The 21,498-nt window shown below is 48.2% G+C and overlaps 1 protein-coding gene across 4 annotated transcripts in view; it reads left to right on the forward strand.

Annotated features, from left to right (window-relative positions):
• The window catches only part of KDM6A (lysine demethylase 6A), a 435,435-nt gene that overhangs the window by 233,445 nt on the left and 180,492 nt on the right, over window positions 1-21,498 (forward strand). For all 4 annotated transcript variants that reach the window (XR_010241142.1, XM_063955630.1, XM_063955632.1 and 1 more), the window contains exons 8-9: window positions 16,454-16,488; window positions 17,158-17,251. Coding sequence is in view for 3 of the 4 variants with exons in the window: in XM_063955630.1 (XP_063811700.1) it covers window positions 16,454-16,488; window positions 17,158-17,251 (129 nt within the window). In the remaining variant the exon portion in view is untranslated. The remainder of the gene's footprint in view (window positions 1-16,453; window positions 16,489-17,157; window positions 17,252-21,498) is intronic.

The following is a 21,498-nucleotide window of genomic DNA, read 5'->3' on the forward strand; positions in this document are numbered from 1 at the left end:
AAATTCGACAATGCAATCCAGTACTTTCCGTCAAAAAAACGGACTTTCAAAATTCGACTTTTTGAAATTCGACATTTGTCAAATTCGACTTTTCTGCAATGGTACAAATGCGGCAATTCGACAAAAGTATATTCAATTGAAGTTTTGAAATTCGACAACAGTGCTTTTAGACAGTAAATTCGTCATTTTCAATCCGCCAAACTTTGGTGGGTGAATCTTTTTTGCACCAGCGCCTGGTGCTGGTGCAAAAAATACGGGGTAAAAAAAGAGTAGGGGTCCCCCGTATTTTTTACACCAGCATCGGGCTCCACTAGCTGGACAGATAATGCCACAGCCGGGGGTCACTTTTATACAGCGCCCTGCGGCCGTGGCATTAAATATCCAACTAGTCACCCCTGGCCGGGGTACCCTGGGGGAGTGGGGACCCCTTCAATCAAGGGGTCCCCCTCCCAGCCACCCAAGGGCCAGGGGTGAAGCCCGGGGCTGTGTCCCCCCCCCCCCCCCCCCCCCCATCCAAGGGCTGCGGATGGGGGGCTGATAGCCTTGAGAAAATGACAAGAATATTGTTTTTTCCTGTAGTACTACAAGTCCCAGCAAGCCTCCCCGCAAGCTGGTACTTGGAGAACCACAAGTACCAGCATGCGGGAGAAAAACGGGCCCGCTGGTACCTGTAGTACTACTGGAAAAAAAATACCCAAATAAAAACAGGAGACACACACCTTGAGAGTAAAACTTTATTGCACACCTGCCGACACACACATACTTAACTATGTTGACACGCCGACTGCCACGTCTCCTGATCCGACGATCCGGGGTACCTGTGAATAAAATTATACTCACCTCAACCCAGTGTCCAGATCTAAATCCTCGTACTTGGCAAAACAAATAAACGAACACCCGTACCAGCGGACTGAAAGGGGTCCCATGTTTACACATGGAACCCCTTTCCCCGAATGCAGACACCCCCCCTCGTGACTGCTGTCACAGAAAGGTCTCTTAAGCCAATCAGCGAGCGCAACGTCCTGGCACTCTGCTAATTGGCTGCACGTCTGAGCTGTCAGACAGCGCATCGCAAAGCGTCTCCATTATACTCAATGGTGGGAACTTTGCGTCAGCGGTGAGGTCACCCGCGGTCAGCAGCTGACCGCGGGTAACCCCACTGCTGACTGCAAAGTTCCCACCATTGAAAGTAATGGAGAGGCTTTGCGATGCGCTGTCTGAGGTCACGCGCGCATACAGCCAAACAGGTGAGTGCAACAAAGTAGCGCTTCCTGATTGGCTGAAGGGACCTGTGTGACAGGAGTCACGTGGGGTCCCGGCATTCGGGGAAAGGGGTCCCATGTGAAAACATGGGACCCCTTTCAGTCCGCTGGTACGGGTGTTCGTTTATTTGTTTTGCCAAGTACGAGGATTTATATCTGGACACTGGATTGAGGTGAGTATAATTTTATTCACAGGTACCCCGGATCGTCTGATCAGGAGACGTGGCAGTCGGCGGGTCAACATAGGTAAGTATGTGTGTGCCGGCAGGTGTGCAATAAAGTTTTACTCTCAAGGTGTGTGTCTCCTGTTTTTATTTGGGTGTTTTTTTTTCAGTAGTACTACAGGTACCAGCGGGCCCGTTTTTCTCCCGCATGCTGCTACTTGTGGTTCTCCAAGTACCAGCTTGCGGGGGAGGCTTGCTGGGACTTGTAGTACTACAGGAAAAAAACAATATTCTTGTCATTTTCTTAAGGCTATCAGCCCCCATCCGCAGCCCTTGGATGGGGGGGGACAGCCTCGGGCTTCACCCCTGGCCCTTGGGTGGCTGGGGGGGGGACCCCTTGATTGAAGGTTGCTGGTTTTAAAAATACGGGGGATCCCCTGTCCATTTTCCCCCCGGATTTTTAGAACCAGGACCAGCTCGAAGAGCCCGAGGCTGGTTATGCTTTGGAGGGGGGACCCCACGCCATTTTTTTCCGTGTTTTTTCCCGTTTTTAAAAAATCGGAACAAAATCCGTCAAAACGGCCGTTTTTAGTCAGCGGGACTGTCGAATCCGTTTTTTATTGCATATGGTCAATTTCGGCATCCACTTGCCGAAATTAGACTGTCGAATTGAAAAACGGACGAAAAATTGCCGCGATTCGCTGCTAATTGCATATACCCCATAAAGCGGTTTTCTATCAGAAAAGTACAATTTGTAAAATTGCTTTCCTTGTCAATAGCATTGTGCGGGTTTGGCGGTGTAGCTGTACCTGTGCTGATTTAGCGCTGTAACTGGAGTGATCCAGGATTGCAGCTCTTACTCTAAAGCTATTGGTTATCAGAAAAGTATGAGCACATTTATGAAAAGTGGTTGATGTGGATTACACCCCCTTCTTTGTACCGCCATATACACCTCCGTCTGTATTTACATGCCGTTTAGCATTTGTTTCATCTCTAACGTCCATCATTGGGGTGGTCTTCAGTATGCAAAATGTCGGGATCCCGGCGCACATTATACCGGCGCCGGAATTCCGACACCCGGCATACCGACAGCTATTCTCCCTCGTGGGGGTCTACGACCCCCCTGGAGGGAGAATAAAATAGTGTGGCGCGTGTAGCGAGCCCCCAAGGGGCTCCTTAGCGCTCGCCACGCTGTCTGTATGCCGGTGGTCGGCCTCCCGGCGCCGGTATGCTGGTCGCCGGGAGCCCGAGCACCGGCATACCGTACTACACCCCATCATTGATGCAAGACTTTTATCTTTATTTAGCAGCAGCAGATACTTAAATGCCTTTTTTTTTTTCACTGTATTTTTCCTTATAATGACCTTTGCAACCTTTCCATATACACCAATACAATTTGACTAATTATGTGCATGTCTCAGGATCTCCAAAGATCTGATTTACAAATTTTTCATGAGACAGTATTTGAGCACTACATTTAAACCTTTTTATTTGATCATATTTGATGGTCTTCAAATGTCTCTTAAGCGTACCTGTACACTAATATTCAGGGTTGGGGAAAACGTTTTTTGCAGTAATGTTTTAATGAAAAAAAATTTGAATCATGTATATTATCAACCTTGCTCAACATGTTTTAATGCTTTCTAACAATTTTATTAGGCTTTGATTTATTTAAAATTTTTCAATAAAACCATTTTTTACAGCTGCTTATTCCTATTACATCTGAATATATGTAGATATTACATACAAAGTACACTCAGAGGTAGAAATGTGAAAATATGCACAACAAGTTAATGTTAAGCATTAGTCCTACTTATTATAATTTCTCTGACGTCCTTGTGGATGCTGGGACTCCGTCAGGACCATGGGGAATAGCGGCTCCGCAGGAGACTGGGCACAAAAGTAAAAGCTTTAGGACTACCTGGTGTGCACTGGCTCCTCCCCCTATGACCCTCCTCCAAGCCTCAGTTAGATTTTTGTGCCCGAACGAGAAGGGTGCACACTAGGTGGCTCTCCTGAGCTGCTTAGTGAAAAAGTTTAAGTATAGGTTTTTTATTTTCAGTGAGTCCTGCTGGCAACAGGCTCACTGCATCGAGGGACTAAGGGGAGAAGAAGCGAACTCACCTGCGTGCAGAGTGGATTGGGCTTCTTAGGCTACTGGACATTAGCTCCAGAGGGACCGATCACAGGCCCAGCCATGGATGGGTCCCAGAGCCACGCCGCCGGCCCCCTTACAGAGCCAGAAGACAGAAGAGGTCCGGGAAATCGGCGGCAGAAGACGTCCTGTCTTCAATAAGGTAGCGCACAGCACCGCAGCTGTGCGCCATTGCTCTCAGCACACTTCACACTCCGGTCACTGAGGGTGCAGGGCGCTGGGGAGGGGCGCCCTGAGACGCAATAAAAACACCTTAGATGGCAAAAAATACATCACATATAGCTCCTGGGCTATATGGATGCATTTAACCCCTGCCAGTTTTCCTCAAAAAAGCGGGAGAAAGGCCGCCGAGAAGGGGGCGGAGCCTATCTCCTCAGCACACAAGCGCCATTTTCCCTCACAGCTCCGCTGGAAGGACGTCTCCCTGACTCTCCCCTGCAGTCCTGCACTACAGAAACAGGGTAAAACAAGAGAGGGGGGGGCACTAAATTGGCAGATTAATCTATACAGCAGCTATATAGGGAAAAACACTTATATAAGGTTATCCCTGTATATATATAGCGCTCTGGTGTGTGCTGGCAAACTCTCCCTCTGTCTCCCCAAAGGGCTAGTGGGGTCCTGTCCTCTATCAGAGCATTCCCTGTGTGTGTGCTGTGTGTCGGTACGTTTGTGTCGACATGTATGAGGAGGAAAATGGTATGGAGGCGGAGCAATTGCCTGTAATAGTGATGTCACCCCCTAGGGAGTCGACACCTGACTGGATGGTCTTATGGAAGGAATTACGTGATAGCGTCAGCACTTTACAAAAGACTGTTGACGACATGAGACAGCCGGCAAATCAGTTAGTACCTGTCCATGCGTCTCAAACACCGTCAGGGGCTCTAAAGCGCCCGTTACCTCAGATGGTCGACACAGACCCAGACACGGACACTGACTCCAGTGTCGACGGTGAGGAAACAAACGTGATTTCCAGTAGGGCCACACGTTACATGATCACGGCAATGAAGGAGGTTTTGAACATTTCTGATACTACAAGTACCACAAAAAAGGGTATTATGTGGGGTGTGAAAAAACTACCCGTAGTTTCTCTATCGTCCTAGTGGATGCTGGGGTTCCTGAAAGGACCATGGGGAATAGCGGCTCCGCAGGAGACAGGGCACAAAAAGTAAAGCTTTAGGATCAGGTGGTGTGCACTGGCTCCTCCCCCTATGACCCTCCTCCAAGCCTCAGTTAGATTTTTGTGCCCGGCCGAGAAGGGTGCAATCTAGGTGGCTCTCCTAAAGAGCTGCTTAGAAAAGTTTAGCTTAGGTTTTTTATTTTACAGTGAGTCCTGCTGGCAACAGGATCACTGCAACGAGGGACTTAGGGGAGAAGAAGTGAACTCACCTGCGTGCAGGATGGATTGGCTTCTTGGCTACTGGACATTAGCTCCAGAGGGACGATCACAGGTACAGCCTGGATGGTCACCGGAGCCTCGCCGCCGGCCCCCTTGCAGATGCTGAAACGAGAAGAGGTCCAGAATCGGCGGCAGAAGACTCCTCAGTCGTCTTAAGGTAGCGCACAGCACTGCAGCTGTGCGCCATTTTCCTCTCAGCACACTTCACACGGCAGTCACTGAGGGTGCAGGGCGCTGGGAGGGGGGCGCCCTGGGAGGCAAATGAAAACCTTTTTTGGCTAAAAATACCTCACATATAGCCTCCGGGGGCTATATGGAGATAATTAACCCCTGCCAGAATCCGTTAAGAGCGGGAGACGAGGCCGCCGAAAAAGGGGCGGGGCCTATCTCCTCAGCACACAGCGCCATTTTCCCTCACAGAAAGGCTGGAGGGAAGGCTCCCAGGCTCTCCCCTGCACTGCACTACAGAAACAGGGTTAAAACAGAGAGGGGGGGCACTAATTTGGCGTTAGAAATATATAAAAAAGATGCTATAAGGGAAAACACTTATATAAGGTTGTCCCTATATAATTATAGCGTTTTTGGTGTGTGCTGGCAAACTCTCCCTCTGTCTCTCCAAAGGGCTAGTAGGTCCTGTCCTCTATCAGAGCATTCCCTGTGTGTGTGCTGTGTGTCGGTACGTGTGTGTCGACATGTATGAGGACGATGTTGGTGAGGAGGCGGAGCAAATTGCCTGTAATGGTGATGTCACTCTCTAGGGAGTCGACACCGGAATGGATGGCTTATTTAGGGAATTACGTGATAATGTCAACACGCGGCAAGGTCGGTTGACGACATGAGACGGCCGACAAACAATTAGTACCGGTCCAGACGTCTCAAAAACACCGTCAGGGGTTTTACAACGCCCGTTTACTTTAGTCGGTCGACACAGACAGGGACACTGAATCCAGTGTCAACGGTGAATAAACAAACGTATTCCTTATTAGGGCCACACGTTAAGGGCAATGAAGGAGGTGTTACATATTTCTGATACTACAAGTACCACAAAAGAGGGTATTATGTGGGATGTGAAAAAACTACCGTAGTTTTTCCTGAATCAGATAAATTAAATGAAGTGTGTGATGATGCGTGGGTTCCCCCCGATAGAAAATATGGGCGGTATACCCTTTCCCGCCAGAAGTTAGGGCGCGTTGGGAAACACCCCTTAGGGTGGATAAGGCGCTCACACGCTTGATCAGAACAAGTGGCGGTACCGTCTATAGATAGGGCCGTCCTCAAGGAGCCAGCTGACAGGAGGCTGGAAAAATATCATAAAAAGTATATACACACATACTGGTGTTATACTGCGACCAGCGATCGCCTCAGCCTGGATGTGCAGAGCTGGGGTGGCTTGGTCGGATTCCCTGACTAAAAATATTGATACCCTTGACAGGGACAGTATTTTATTGACTATAGAGCATTTAAAGGATGTATTTCTATATATGCGAGATGCACAGAGGGATATTTGCACTCTGGCATCAAGAGTAAGTGCGATGTCCATATCTGCCAGAAGATGTTTATGGACACGACAGTGGTCAGGTGATGCAGATTCCAAACGGCACAAAGGTGTATTGCCGTATAAAGGAAGAGGAGTTATTTGGGGTCGGTCCATCGGACCTGGTGGCCACGGCAACTGCTGGAAAATCCACCGTTTTTACCCTAAGTCACATCTCTGCAGAAAAAGACACCGTCTTTTCAGCTTCAGTCCTTTCGTCCCTATAAGAGTCATATCTGCCCAGGGATAGAGGAAAGGGAAGAAGACTGCAGCAGGCAGCCCATTCCCAGGAACAGAAGCGTTCCACCGCTTCTGACCAGCTCTCAGCATGACGCTGAGACCGTACAGGACCCCTGGATCCTACAAGTAGTATCCCAGGGGTACAGTTTGGAATGTCGAGACGTTTCCCCTGCGCAGGCTCCTGAAGTCTGCTTTACCAAGGTCTCCCTCCGACAAGGAGGCAGTATGGGAAAAAATTCACGAGCTGTATTCCCAGCAGGTGATAATTAAATTACCCCTCCTACAACAAGAAAAGGGGGTATTATTCCACACTATATTGTGGTACTGAAGCCAGAAGGCTAGGTGAGACCTATTCTAAATCTAAAAAAAAAAAAATTTTTTGAACACTTACAAAGGTTCAAATCAAGATGGAGTCACTCAGAGCAGTGATAACGAACCGGGAAGAAGGGGACTATCTGGTGTCCCGAGACATCAGGGATGCTTACCTCCATGTCCCAAATTTGCCCTTATCACTAAGGGTACCTCAGGTTCGTGGTACAGAACTGTCACTATCAGTTTCAGACGCTGCCGTTTGGATTGTCCACGGCACCCCGGGTCTTTACCAAGGTAATGGCCGAAATGATGGTTCTTCTTCGAAGAAAAGGCGTCTTAATTATCCCTTACTTGGACGATCTCCTGATAAGGGCAAAGTCCAGGGAACAGTTGGAGGTCGGAGTAGCACTATCTCGGATACTGTTACAACAGCAGGGGTGGATTCTAAATATTCCAAAATCGCAGCTGATCCCGACAACAAGTCTCCTGTGCTTAGGGATGATTCTGGACACAGTCCAGAAAAAGGTGTTTCTCCCGGAAGAGAAAGCCAGGGAGTTATCCGAGCTAGTCAGGAACCTCCTAAAATCAGTGCATCATTGCACAAGGGCCATGGTAAAAAAATGGTGACTTCCTTCGAAGCAATTCCAGTCGGCAGATTTCATGCAAGAACTTTTCAGTGGGATCTGCTGGACAAATGGTCCGGATCGCATCTTCAGATGCATCAGCGGATAACCCTATATCCAAGGACAAGGGTGTCTCTCCTGTGGTGGTTACAGAGTGCTCATCTTCTAGAGGGCCGCAGATTCGGCATTCAGTTTTGGATGTTGGTGACCACGGAGGCCAGCCCGAGAGGCTGGGGAGCAGTCACACAAGGAAAAAATTTCCAGGGAGTGTGATCAAGTCTGGAGATTTTTCTCCACATAAATATAGCCAAGGGTAAATTTATAATGCTCTAAGCTTAGCAAGACCTCTGCTTCAAGGTCAGCCGGTATTGATCCAGTGGGATAAAACATCACGGCAGTCGCCCACGTAAATAGACAGGGCGGCACAAGAAGCAGGAGGGCAGTGGCAAAAACTGCAAGGACTTTTCGCTGGGCGGAAAATCATGTGATAGCACTGTCAGCAGTGTTTCATTCCGGGAATGGAAACTGGGAAGCAGACTTCCTCAGTAGGCACGACCTCCACCCGGCAGAGTGGGAACTTCATGGGGAAGTTTTCCACATAATTGTAAACCGTTGGGAATTACCAAAGGTGGACATGATGGCGTCCCGTCTGAACAAAAAACGGGACAGGTATTGCGCCAGGTTAAGAGACCCTCAGGCAATAGCTGTGGACGTTCTGGTAACACCGTGGGTGTACCAGTCGGTGTATGTGTTCCATCCTCTGCTTTTCATACCTAAGGTACTGAGAATTATAAGACGTAGAGGAGTAAGAACTATACTCATGGCTCCGGATTGGCCAAGAAGGACTTGGTACCCGGAACTTCAAGAGATGCTCACAGAGGACTTATGGCCTCTGCCGCTAAGAAGGGACTTGTTTCAGCAAGTACCATGTCTGTTCCAAGACTTACCGCAGCTGCGTTTGACGGCATGGCGGTGGAACGCCGGATCCTAAGGGAAAAGGCATTCAGGAAGAGGTCATTCCTACCCTGGTCAAAGCCAGAAAGGAGGTGACCGCACAACATTATCACCACATGTGGCGAAAATATGTTGCGTGTTGTGAGGCCAGGAAGGCCCCACGAAGAAATTTCAACTCGGTCGATTCCTGCATTTCTTGCAAACAGGAGTGTCTATGGGCCTCAAATTGGGGTCCATTAAGGTTCAAATTTCGGCCCTGTCGATTTTTCTTCCAGAAAGAATTGGCTTCAGTTCCTGAAGTCCAGAAGTTTGTCAAGGGAGTATTGCATATACAACCCCCTTTTGTGCCTCCAGTGGCACTGTGGGATCTCAACGTAGTTCTGGGATTCCTCAAAACACATTGGTTTAAAACCAGTCAAATCTGTGGATTTGAAGCATCTCACATGAAAAGTGAACATGCTCTTAGACCTGGCCTGGACCAGGCGAGTGTCAAATTGGTGGTTTTTTTCTCAAAAAAGCCCATATCTGTTTGTCCATTCGGACAGGGCAGAGCTGCGGACTCGTCCCCAGTTCTCTCCCTAAGGTGGTGTCAGTGTTTCACCTGAACCAGCTTATTGTGGTGTCTTGCGCCTACTAGGGACTTGGAGGACTCCAAGTTGCTAGATGTGGTCAGGGCCCTGAAAATATAGGTTCCAGGACGGCTGGAGTCAGGAAAACTGACTTGCTGTTATCCTGTATGCACCCAACAAACTGGGTGCTCTTGCTTTTAAGCAGACTTTTGCTAGTTGGATGTGTAATACAATTCAGCTTGTACATTCTGTGGCAGGCCTGCCACAGCCAAAATATGTAAATGCCCATTCCACAAGGAAGGTGGGCTCATCTTGGGCGGCTGCCCGAGGGGTCTCGGCTTTACAACTTTGCCGAGCGGCTATTTAGTCAGGGGCAAACACGTTTGTAAAATCCTACAAATTTGATACCCTGGCTAAGGAGGACCTGGAGTTCTCTCATTCGGTGCTGCAGAGTCATCCGCACTCTCCCGCCCGTTTGGGAGCTTTGGTATAATCCCCATGGTCCTTTCAGGAACCCCAGCATCCACTAGGACGATAGAGAAAATAAGAATTTACTTACCGATAATTCTATTTCTCGGAGTCCGTAGTGGATGCTGGGCGCCCATCCCAAGTGCGGATTATCTGCATTACTTGTACATAGTTACAAAAATCGGGTTATTATTGTTGTGAGCCATCTTTTCAGAGGCTCCGCTGTTATCATACTGTTAACTGGGTTCAGATCACAGGTTGTACAGTGTGATTGGTGTGGCTGGTATGAGTCTTACCCGGGATTCATAAATCCTTCCTTATTGTGTACGCTCGTCCGGGCACAGTACCTAACTGAGGCTTGGAGGAGGGTCATAGGGGGAGGAGCCAGTGCACACCACCTGATCCTAAAGCTTTACTTTTTGTGCCCCGTCTCCTGCGGAGCCGCTATTCCCCATGGTCCTTTCAGGAACCCCAGCATCCACTACGGACTCCGAGAAATAGAATTATCGGTAAGTAAATTCTTATTTTTTCCTGAATCAGATGAATTAAATGAGGTGTGTGATGAAGCGTGGGTTTCCCCCGATAAAAAACTGCTAATTTCTAAAAAATTATTGGCATTATACCCTTTCCCGCCAGAGGTTAGGGCGCGTTGGGAAACACCCCCTAGGGTAGATAAGGCGCTCACACGCTTATCAAAACAAGTGGCGTTACCGTCTCCTGATACGGCCGCCCTCAAGGATCCAGCTGAAGCTGGAAAATATCCTAAAAAGTATATACACACATACTGGTGTTATACTGCGACCAGCAATCGCCTCAACCTGGATGTGCAGTGCTGGGGTGGCTTGGTCGGATTCCCTGACTGAAAATATTGATACCCTGGACAGGGACAGTATATTATTGACTATAGAGCATTTAAAGGATGCATTTCTATATATGCGAGATGCACAGAGGGATATTTGCACTCTGGCATCAAGAGTAAGTGCGCTGTCCATTTCTGCCAGAAGAGGGTTATGGACGCGACAGTGGTCAGGTGATGCGGATTCCAAACGGCATATGGAAGTATTGCCGTATAAAGGGGAGGAGTTATTTGGGGTCGGTCTATCGGACCTGGTGGCCACGGCAATGGCTGGGAAATCCACCTTTTTACCCCAGGTCACCTCTCAGCAGAAAAAGACACCGTCTTTTCAGGCTCAGTCCTTTCGTCCCCATAAGGGCAAGCGGGCAAAAGGCCACTCATTTCTGCCCCGGGGCAGAGGAAGGGGAAAAAGACTGCAGCAGGCAGCCTCTTCCCAGAAACAGAAGCCCTCCCCCGCTTCTGCCAAGTCCTCAGCATGACGCTGGGGCCTTACAAGCGGACTCAGGTACGGTGGGGGTCCGTCTCAAGAATTTCAGCGCGCAGTGGGCTCACTCGCAAGTGGACCCCTGGATCCTGCAGGTAGTATCTCAGGGGTACAAATTGGAATTCGAGACGTCTCCCCCTCGCCGGTTCCTGAAGTCTGCTTTACCAACGTCTCCCTCCGACAGGGAGGCGGTATTGGAAGCCATTCACAAGCTGTATTCCCAGCAGGTGATAATCAAGGTACCCCTCCTACAACAGGGAAAGGGGTATTATTCCACGCTGTTTGTGGTACCGAAGCCGGACGGCTCGGTGAGACCTATTTTAAATCTGAAATCCTTGAACACTTACATACAAAGGTTCAAATTCAAGATGGAGTCACTCAGAGCAGTGATAGCGAACCTGGAAGAAGGGGACTATATGGTGTCTCTGGACATCAAGGATGCTTACCTCCATGTCCCAATTTACCCTTCTCACCAAGGGTACCTCAGGTTTGTGGTACAGGACTGTCATTATCAGTTTCAGACGCTGCCGTTTGGATTGTCCACGGCACCCCGGGTCTTTACCAAGGTAATGGCCGAAATGATGATTCTTCTTCGAAGAAAAGGCGTCTTAATTATCCCTTACTTGGACGATCTCCTGATAAGGGCAAGGTCCAGGGAACAGTTAGAGGTCGGAGTAGCACTATCTCAAGTAGTGCTACGACAGCACGGGTGGATTCTAAATATTCCAAAATCGCAGCTGATTCCAACGACACATCTGCTGTTCCTAGGGATGATTCTAGACACAGTCCAGAAAAAGGTGTTTCTCCCGGAGGAGAAAGCCAGGGAGTTATCCGAGCTAGTCAGGAACCTCCTAAAACCAGGCCAAGTGTCAGTGCATCAATGCACAAGGGTCCTGGGAAAAATGGTGGCTTCTTACGAAGCGATTCCATTCGGCAGATTCCACGCAAGAACTTTTCAGTGGGATCTGCTGGACAAATGGTCCGGATCGCATCTTCAGATGCATCAGCGGATAACCCTGTCTCCGAGGACAAGGGTGTCTCTCCTGTGGTGGTTGCAGAGTGCTCATCTTCTAGAGGGCCGCAGATTCGGCATTCAGGACTGGGTCCTGGTGACCACGGATGCCAGCCTGAGAGGCTGGGGAGCAGTCACACAGGGAAGAAATTTCCAGGGCTTGTGGTCAAGCATGGAAACGTCATTTCACATAAATATCCTGGAACTAAGGGCCATTTACAATGCCCTAAGTCAAGCAAGGCCTCTGCTTCAGGGTCAGCCGGTGTTGATCCAGTCGGACAACATCACGGCAGTCGCCCACGTAAACAGACAGGGCGGCACAAGAAGCAGGAGAGCGATGGCAGAAGCTGCAAGGATTCTTCGCTGGGCGGAAAATCATGTGATAGCACGGTCAGCAGTGTTCATTCCCGGAGTGGACAACTGGGAAGCAGATTTTCTCAGCAGACACGATCTCCACCCGGGAGAGTGGGGACTTCATCCAGAAGTCTTCCAAGTGATTGTAAACCGTTGGGAAAAACCAAAGGTGGACATGATGGCGTCCCGCCTCAACAAAAAACTAGACAGGTATTGCGCCAGGTCAAGGGACCCTCAGGCAATAGCGGTGGACGCTCTGGTAACACCGTGGGTGTACCAGTCAGTGTATGTGTTCCCTCCTCTGCCTCTCATACCAAAGGTACTGAGGATTATAAGACGGAGAGGAGTAAGAACTAAACTCGTGACTCCGGATTGGCCAAGAAGGACTTGGTACCCGGAACTTCAAGAGATGCTCGCGGAGGATCCGTGGCCTCTACCTCTAAGAAGGGACCTGCTTCAGCAAGGACCCTGTCTGTTCCAAGACTTACCGCGGCTGCGTTTGACGGCATGGCGGTTGAACGCCGGATCCTGAAGGAAAAAGGCATTCCAGATGAAGTCATCCCTACCTTGATCAAAGCCAGGAAGGATGTAACTGCACAACATTATCACCGTATTTGGAGGAAATATGTTGCGTGGTGCGAGGCCAGTAAGGCCCCGACAGAGGAATTTCAACTAGGTAGTTTCCTGCATTTCCTGCAAACTGGACTGTCCATGGGCCTAAAATTAGGATCCATTAAGGTTCAAATTTCGGCCTTGTCGATTTTCTTCCAGAAAGAATTGGCTTCAGTTCCTGAAGTCCAGACTTTTGTAAAGGGGGTACTGCATATACAGCCTCCCTTTGTGCCTCCAGTGGCACCCTGGGATCTCAATGTGGTTTTGGGATTCCTAAAATCACATTGGTTCGAACCACTTGCCACAGTGGATTTAAAATATCTCACATGGAAAGTGGTAATGCTGTTGGCCCTGGCTTCAGCCAGGCGCGTATCAGAATTGGATGCTTTATCCTATAAAAGCCCTTACCTGATATTTCATTCGGATAGGGCGGAATTGAGGACTCGCCCTCAATTTCTCCCTAAGGTGGTTTCAGCGTTTCACCTAAACCAACCTATTGTGGTGCCTGCGGCTACTGGGGACTTGGAGGATTCCAAGTTACTGGATGTAGTCAGGGCCCTGAAAATATATGTTTCCAGGACGGCTGGAGTCAGGAAATCTGACTCGCTGTTTATATTGTATGCACCCAACAAGCTGGGTGCTCCTGCTTCTAAGCAGACTATTGCTCGTTGGATTTGTAGTACAATTCAGCTTGCACATTCTGTGGCAGGCCTGCCACAGCCAAAATCTGTCAATGCCCATTCCACAAGGAAGGTGGGCTCATCTTGGGCGGCTGCCCGAGGGGTCTCGGCTTTACAACTTTGCCGAGCAGCTACGTGGTCAGGGGAAAACACGTTTGTAAAATTCTACAAATTTGATACCCTGGCTAAGGAGGACCTGGAGTTCTCTCATTCGGTGCTGCAGAGTCATCCGCACTCTCCCGCCCGTTTGGGAGCTTTGGTATAATCCCCATGGTCCTGACGGAGTCCCAGCATCCACAAGGACGTCAGAGAAAATAAGAATTTACTTACCGATAATTCTATTTCTCGTAGTCCGTAGTGGATGCTGGGCGCCCATCCCAAGTGCGGATTGTCTGCAATACTTGTACATAGTTATTGTTGCCAAAAATCTGGGTTTTGTTGTAGTGAGCCATCTGTTCTGGAGGCTCCTCATGTTATCATACTGTTAACTGGGTTTAGATCACAAGTTATATGGTGTGATTGGTGTGGCTGGTATGAGTCTTACCCGGGATTCAAAATCCTTCCTTATTGTGTACGCTCTTCCGGGCACAGTATCCTAACTGAGGCTTGGAGGAGGGTCATAGGGGGAGGAGCCAGTGCACACCAGGTAGTCCTAAAGCTTTTACTTTTGTGCCCAGTCTCCTGCGGAGCCGCTATTCCCCATGGTCCTGACGGAGTCCCAGCATCCACTACGGACTACGAGAAATAGAATTATCGGTAAGTAAATTCTTATTTTAAATAAATCTGAAGAATAATACAAAATGAAGAATGCAAAAGCACTTTTCATAGAAAAACACACACATAGTGGAGTTAAGCATGAGCACTGGGTATGTCACTGGCATTACACATTTTAAATAAGAACACTAGTTTTTTTTAAAGAAAGCACAGCTCCGTACCAGTAGTGACTGAAAATGTTTAAAAAAAACAAACATTTGGTTTAAACCAGCCAATCATGCTAATATTCAAACGGGTCAGTTTCTTTGGAAGTCATGACAATTTGGCAGTATGCCTCGTACTCATCTTGATATATCCATATAGCAGGATGCGGTTGTGTGACCAGCAGTCGGGGGACAGTCACTCTACCAACGCCGGGATCCCGGACGGTGAGTAGTCCGACGGTCGGCATGCCGACCAACAGGGACTGTTACCACAACACCCATAGAGTGGGAATAGAACCTGTGGTGAGCGCAGCGAGCCCACAAGGTGCTTTGTTGCACTCGCCAGCATCCCCTCTGCCAGCCATCTAAAAGCCGGGATCCCAACATCGGTATGGTGACTGGCGGTCTCCCAACCACTGGTCACGCAAACCCAACCCCTGGTCACACAAACCCAACCCCATACAGCCTTCATTACATATTGCAAGTCTGTGCTTTGGAGCATATACTCATTCACAAGTAATGATTTAGCTGCAGTCATGTTAATGCAGGTCAGAGCAAAAGTATCCAAAATGCAGAATTTAACCATTACCAACATAACCAACAGAAACCTTTCCAGACTTGGCGAGTGGTGCCTGATTTAAAATAACCAACATGGCATATTCAAATATTTGAGACAGTAATACACCTTTTCCACTAGCTCAAAAACACGGGTAAATGCACGGGGGCGCGCATTTACCCGTGTTTTTTGCTAGTGGAAATGGCTCCCTCAGGAAAAACCCGGATCAAGTGACCCGGGAATCCTACCCGGGTAACTACCTGGGTAGGACACGGGAATGATCCGGGTAAGGTGAGTGTAAATGGAAGCCATGTCGATGCGACACGGCTCCCATTTACACTGTATGGAATGTCGGCGCTGGGAGATCAATGGTGACTGCTGATGGGAAAGGGGCTGTTGCGGGTCGCAGCCAGGTAGCACCCGTGTCAGGCTCCCGGCTGCGACACGCATCGTAGGTGTACAACACATTCTGCCAATGTGTTGTATACCCACTGACGCACCAACATCTGTTAATTAACCTAAAAGCCCATACACACCAGCCGATTTTGAGCTCAAAGTAGCTCACTTTTGGCATTTTGAGCTCGAACTTGGCCAGTGTGTATGGCCGGGTGGTGAGCGCTGATGCGCGCTCCCACATCATCGCTGGCCGCTGCCATCCGTCGGGCTGTTTCACCAGCCAAATGAACCACTTTCCAAAGTCTCCTACTGTGGTAAGTGGTTCATCCCCCGTCAACATCGTTGGGCACAGTGAAAATAGCTCAGTGTGTATGCACTGAGCTATTTTTCTGCCAGCGATGTTCACATCATCGCCCAGCATACACACTGGGCAAAAACGCCCAATGTGCATGGACCTTAAGTAACCTCCAAACATTTTCAATGTTTCATTGTCTAGCATACTGTAATCTATAGAATAGACCTAGTTTTAGAACATCTTTCTGTGCAATCTGACATTTGTTTTAGAGGATAATTTGCTAAATTATTACTGGATTACTGACTAGCAAATGTCTGCTGATTTTGTTGAATTGTAAACTTCAACTTGGACAGGTGATTGTCATATTGGTTCTTACAGACACTTCATCATGACCCATTCCTGCTGATACATGTCATAGGGCATATCTTTTCCAGCAGACTGGCAATTGCACTGTTAGCAAGAGGTCAAGGAAAGAGGATTCATTTCTATCTAAGCACAAAAAGAATGATCAACAAGCCATAAAGTGGCCTTTTGTCTTTCTGTGTGTTTTGGAAAACTGATGTGACTAATGCACTGCAGTGTTATAATTTTTTTATTTTTTTTCTGTTGTACAGTTCAGTTTCACATCGCTCACTTGTACGAAACACAGGTAAGGTTTTACGTTTTTTGGGGTGTTTTAGTTCAGTAGCTGATTAGCTCCCATTTTTTGTACCCTCCCACACTCCGACTGGCATCTCCTTTCTTTTTTCGTGACTACTATTCCTTCCCCTAACTACAGCCTTTTGCACCCACCCTCTGCTTCCTCTCTGTGTATGCTCACATTACTTTTGTAAGCTCTTGCGAGCAGAGCTTTCTCCTCTATATGTTCTCTACGTAATTTGCATACTGTAAGTGAAGTTATAAGCATGTTTAAAAATTGTAATGTTTCTGCCCCTATGTACAATGCTAAGGAACTGTTGTAGCACAATATTAATTCATATAGGTGTGTGTGCGTGTGTATGTGTGTGTATATATATATATATATATATATATATATATATATATATATTCTCATATGAATAGCTGAAATCACCACATAGCACTCCAGGATTACTTGCAAAATAGTTATAACTTGAAGTTGTTAGAACCTATTTTGCAAGAAGTTCTTGAGTGCTGTGTGGTGATTTCTGTAATTGCAGTTATTTATTTTGTAGCTTATACCTACAGGTTGGGTATGGGACACGGATTTTGTATATTAAGATGTGTGCATACTGTAATAGTTAGTATTAGTGTAGTTGTGTTTCTTAAAAGATAATTTGTACAACTTTTTTATTAACAGAGAAAGTACCATTCTGCAAAAGAAGCATATGAACAACTTCTGCAGACTGAGAACCTTCCTACTCAAGTAAAAGCAACTGTGTTACAGCAGTTAGGTATGGAATTACTTTTTCAGTTTATCTCGAGGCAGTTATTTAAGTCATCCATTTATTTCAGGGTTTGTCAACTTTGCTGCTTGTTAAATTTGCACCTCAGAAGGTCACCAATTCTTTTGCCTTTCCACATAGCATCTGCTTTCCCGGATGTTGAAGTTTTTGTTTCTGTTTGTTGGTATAAGAGATAAATGTAAGGACATTTCTTATAAAAAAGACAATATAAATTAATTAAGCCTTTGAATAAATATGACTTCTATAATGTATGATATGTCAAATATGTGTAGTCTGGAGGTTTGGTTTGTTTTGTGACCTAAAACATAAATGTATGTTAAGTAAGTGTCTAGCTGTGTACTTTATAGTTTGTATTGGGGCGTATGGATCTGAGCTTGTTTTTTCAGTCTAGCTGTTTTACTCTAGGGCAGTGGTTCCCAAACTTTTTTGAATCACGGCGTTCTAGAGTATCAGAATTTTTTTCACGGCACCCCTAGGCCAAACATTTTTTATTGAGAGATTTAGAATAAATATTAAATGAAGTAAATTGTTTTTATAGGTCATCCTTAGGTTCAGTTGTGTGGTGTGGGACAGGAATTACTTCTGTTTGTCCACATATTATGATTGGCAGCCACCTGCACTGGTTTTGCCTGTTACACTGATCATAAATAATTTACATTTGTCCTGGACCACCAATCCAAGGCACCCCTGCAATTGTCCTGAGGCACCCCAGGGTGCCTAGGCACACAGTTTGGAAACCACTGCTCTAGGGTTTTTCGGGAGGGGCTGCACCACTAAGGAGAGCACATCTTAATTTTAAAGGCAACATTTCTCTGACGTCCTAGTGGATGCTGGGAACTCCGTAAGGACCATGGGGAATAGCGGCTCCGCAGGAGACTGGGCACAACTAAGAAAGATTTAGGACTACCTGGTGTGCACTGGCTCCTCCCTCTATGCCCCTCCTCCAGACCTCAGTTAGAATTTTGTGCCCGGCCGAGCTGGATGCACACTAGGGGCTCTCCTGAGCTTCTAGAAAAGAAAGTATAAATTAGGTTTTTTATTTTCAGTGAGATCTGCTGGCAACAGACTCACTGCTACGAGGGACCGAGGGGAGAGAAGCGAACCTACCTGCTTGCAGCTAGCTTGGGCTTCTAGGCTACTGGACACCATTAGCTCCAGAGGGATCGAACACAGGCCCAGCCTCGGTCGTCCGGTCCCGGAGCCGCGCCGCCGTCCCCCTTGCAGAGCCAGAAGCAAGAAGACGTTCCTGGAAATCGGCGGCAGAAGACTTCGGTCTTCATTAAGGTAGCGCACAGCACTGCAGCTGTGCGCCATTGCTCCCCATGCACACCACACACTCCGGTCACTGATGGGTGCAGGGTGCTGGGGGGGGGGCGCACTGGGCTGCAATAAGAGTACCTTACTTGGCAAATTACCACATAATATAGTCATTAAGACTATATATGTGTAAAATCCCCTGCCATAACTTTCCATAAAAAAAGCGGGAGAAGTCCGCCGAAAAAGGGGCGGAGCTATCTCCCTCAGCACACTGGCGCCATTTTCCCTCACAGCTCCGCTGGAAGGACGCTCCCCAGGCTCTCCCCTGCAGTTTCCAGACTCCATAGGGTAAAAAAGAGAGGGGGGGCACTAAATTTAGGCGCAATCTGTGTAATATTAGCAGCTATAGGGGAAAAATCACTGTGTGTAGTGTGAATCCCTGCATTATATAGCGCTCTGGTGTGTGCTGGCATACTCTCTCTCTGTCTCGCCAAAGGACTTTGTGGGGTCCTGTCCTCAGTCAGAGCATTCCCTGTGTGTGTGCGGTATGTCGGTACGGCTGTGTCGACATGTTTGATGAGGAGGCTTATGTGGAGGCGGAGCAGGTGCCGATAAATGTGATGTCACCCCCTGCGGGGTCGACACCTGAATGGATGGACATGTGGAAGGAATTACGCGACAGTGTCAACTCCTTACATAAAAGGTTTGACGACATAGCAGATGTGGGACAGCCGGCTGCTCAGCCCGTGCCTGCCCAGGCGTCTCAAAAGCCATCAGGGGCTCTCAAACGCCCACTACCTCAGATGGCAGACACAGATGTCGACACGGATACTGACTCCAGTGTCGACGACGATGAGACTAGTGTACATTCCAATAGAGCCATTCGTTATATGATTACGGCAATGAAAAATGTGTTGCACATTTCTGATATTACCCCAGGTACCGCAAAAAAGGGTAATATGTTTGGGGAGAAAAAGCTACCAGTGGTGTTTCCCCCATCTGATGAATTAAATGAAGTGTGTGAAGAAGCGTGGGCTTCCCCCGATAAAAAACTGGTAATTTCAAAAAAGTTACTAATGGCGTACCCTTTCCCGCCAGAGGACATGTCACGTTGGGAGACATCCCCTAGGGTGGATAAAGCGCTCACACGTCTGTCTAAAAAGGTGGCACTACCGTCTCCGGACACGGCCGCCCTAAAGGAACCTGCGGATAGAAAGCAGGAGGCTATCCTGAAGTCTGTATATACACACTCAGGAATTATACTGAGACCGGCTATTGCTTCAGCATGGATGTGCAGTGCTGCAGCTACGTGGTCAGATTCCCTGTCGGAAAACATTGATACCCTAGATAGGGACACTATATTGCTAACCGTAGAGCATATTAAAGACGCTGTCTTATACATGAGAGATGCACAGAGGGATATTTGCCGGCTGGCATCTAAAATAAACGCAATGTCCATTTCTGCCAGGAGAGGATTGTGGACTCGGCAGTGGACAGGAGATGCAGATTCTAAAAGGCACATGGAAGTTTTGCCTTACAAGGGTGAGGAGTTGTTCGGGGATGGTCTCTCGGACCTCGTTTCCACAGCGACAGCTGGGAAGTCAGCATTTTTACCCCATGTTCCCTCACAATCAAAGCACCGTATTATCAGGTACAGTCCTTTCGGCCCCAGCAAGGCAAGCGGGTTAGAGGCGCGTCCTTTCTGCCCAGATGCAGAGGTAGAGGGAAAAAGCTGCAACATACAGCCAGTTCCCAGGAACAAAAGTCCTCCCCCGCTTCCTCTAAGTCCACCGCATGACGCTGGGGCTCCACAAGCGGAGCCAGGTACGGTGGGGGCCCGTCTCCAGAACTTCAGCGACCAGTGGGCTCGCTCACGGGTGGATACCTGGATTCTACAAGTAGTATCTCAGGGGTACAAGCTGGAATTCGAGACGTCTTCCCCTCGCCGTTTCCTCAAATCTGCCTTGCCGACAGCTCCCCCGGACAGGGAGGCAGTGCTGGAGGCGATTCACAAGCTGTTTTCTCAGCAGGTGATCAAGGTACCCCTCCTTCAACAGGGACGGGGTTACTATTCCACAATGTTTGTGGTACCGAAACCGGACGGTTCGGTGAGACCCATTTTAAATTTAAAATCCTTGAACACTTATATAAGAAGGTTCAAGTTCAAGATGGAATCACTCAGGGCGGTGATTGCAAGCCTGGACGAGGGGGATTACATGGTATCACTGGACATCAAGGATGCTTACCTGCATGTCCCTATTTACCCTCCTCACCAGGAGTACCTCAGATTTGTGGTACAGGACTGTCATTACCAATTCCAGACGTTGCCGTTTGGTCTGTCCACGGCACCGAGGGTATTTACCAAGGTAATGGCCGAAATGATGATACTCCTTCGAAAAAAGGGAGTTTTAATTATCCCGTACTTGGACGATCTCCTTATAAAGGCGAGGTCCAGGGAACAGTTGTTGATCGGAGTAGCCCTTGCTCGGGAAGTGCTACAACAGCACGGCTGGATCCTGAATTTTCCAAAGTCGCAGCTGGTTCCTACAACGCGTCAACTGTTCCTGGGGATGGTTCTGGACACGGAACAGAAAAAAGTGTTTCTCCCGGAGGAGAAGGCCCAGGATCTCTAGTCAGAGACCTCCTAAAACCAAAACAGGTGTCGGTGCACCATTGCACGAGAGTCCTGGGAAAGATGGTGGCTTCTTACGAAGCAATTCCTTTCGGAAGGTTCCATGCAAGGATCTTTCAGTGGGAACTGTTGGACAAGTGGTATGGATCGCATCTTCAGATGCATCGGCTGATAACCCTTTCTCCAGGGACCAGGGTGTCGCTGTTGTGGTGGCTGCAGAGTGCTTATCTTCTAGAGGGCCGCAGATTCGGCATACAGGACTGGGTCCTGGTGACCACGGATGCCAGCCTTCGAGGTTGGGGGGCAGTCACACAGGGAAGAAACTTCCAAGGCATATGGACAAGTC

This window comes from Pseudophryne corroboree, chromosome 2, assembly GCF_028390025.1.
Source record: "Pseudophryne corroboree isolate aPseCor3 chromosome 2, aPseCor3.hap2, whole genome shotgun sequence".
Lineage (NCBI taxonomy): Eukaryota > Metazoa > Chordata > Amphibia > Anura > Myobatrachidae > Pseudophryne > Pseudophryne corroboree.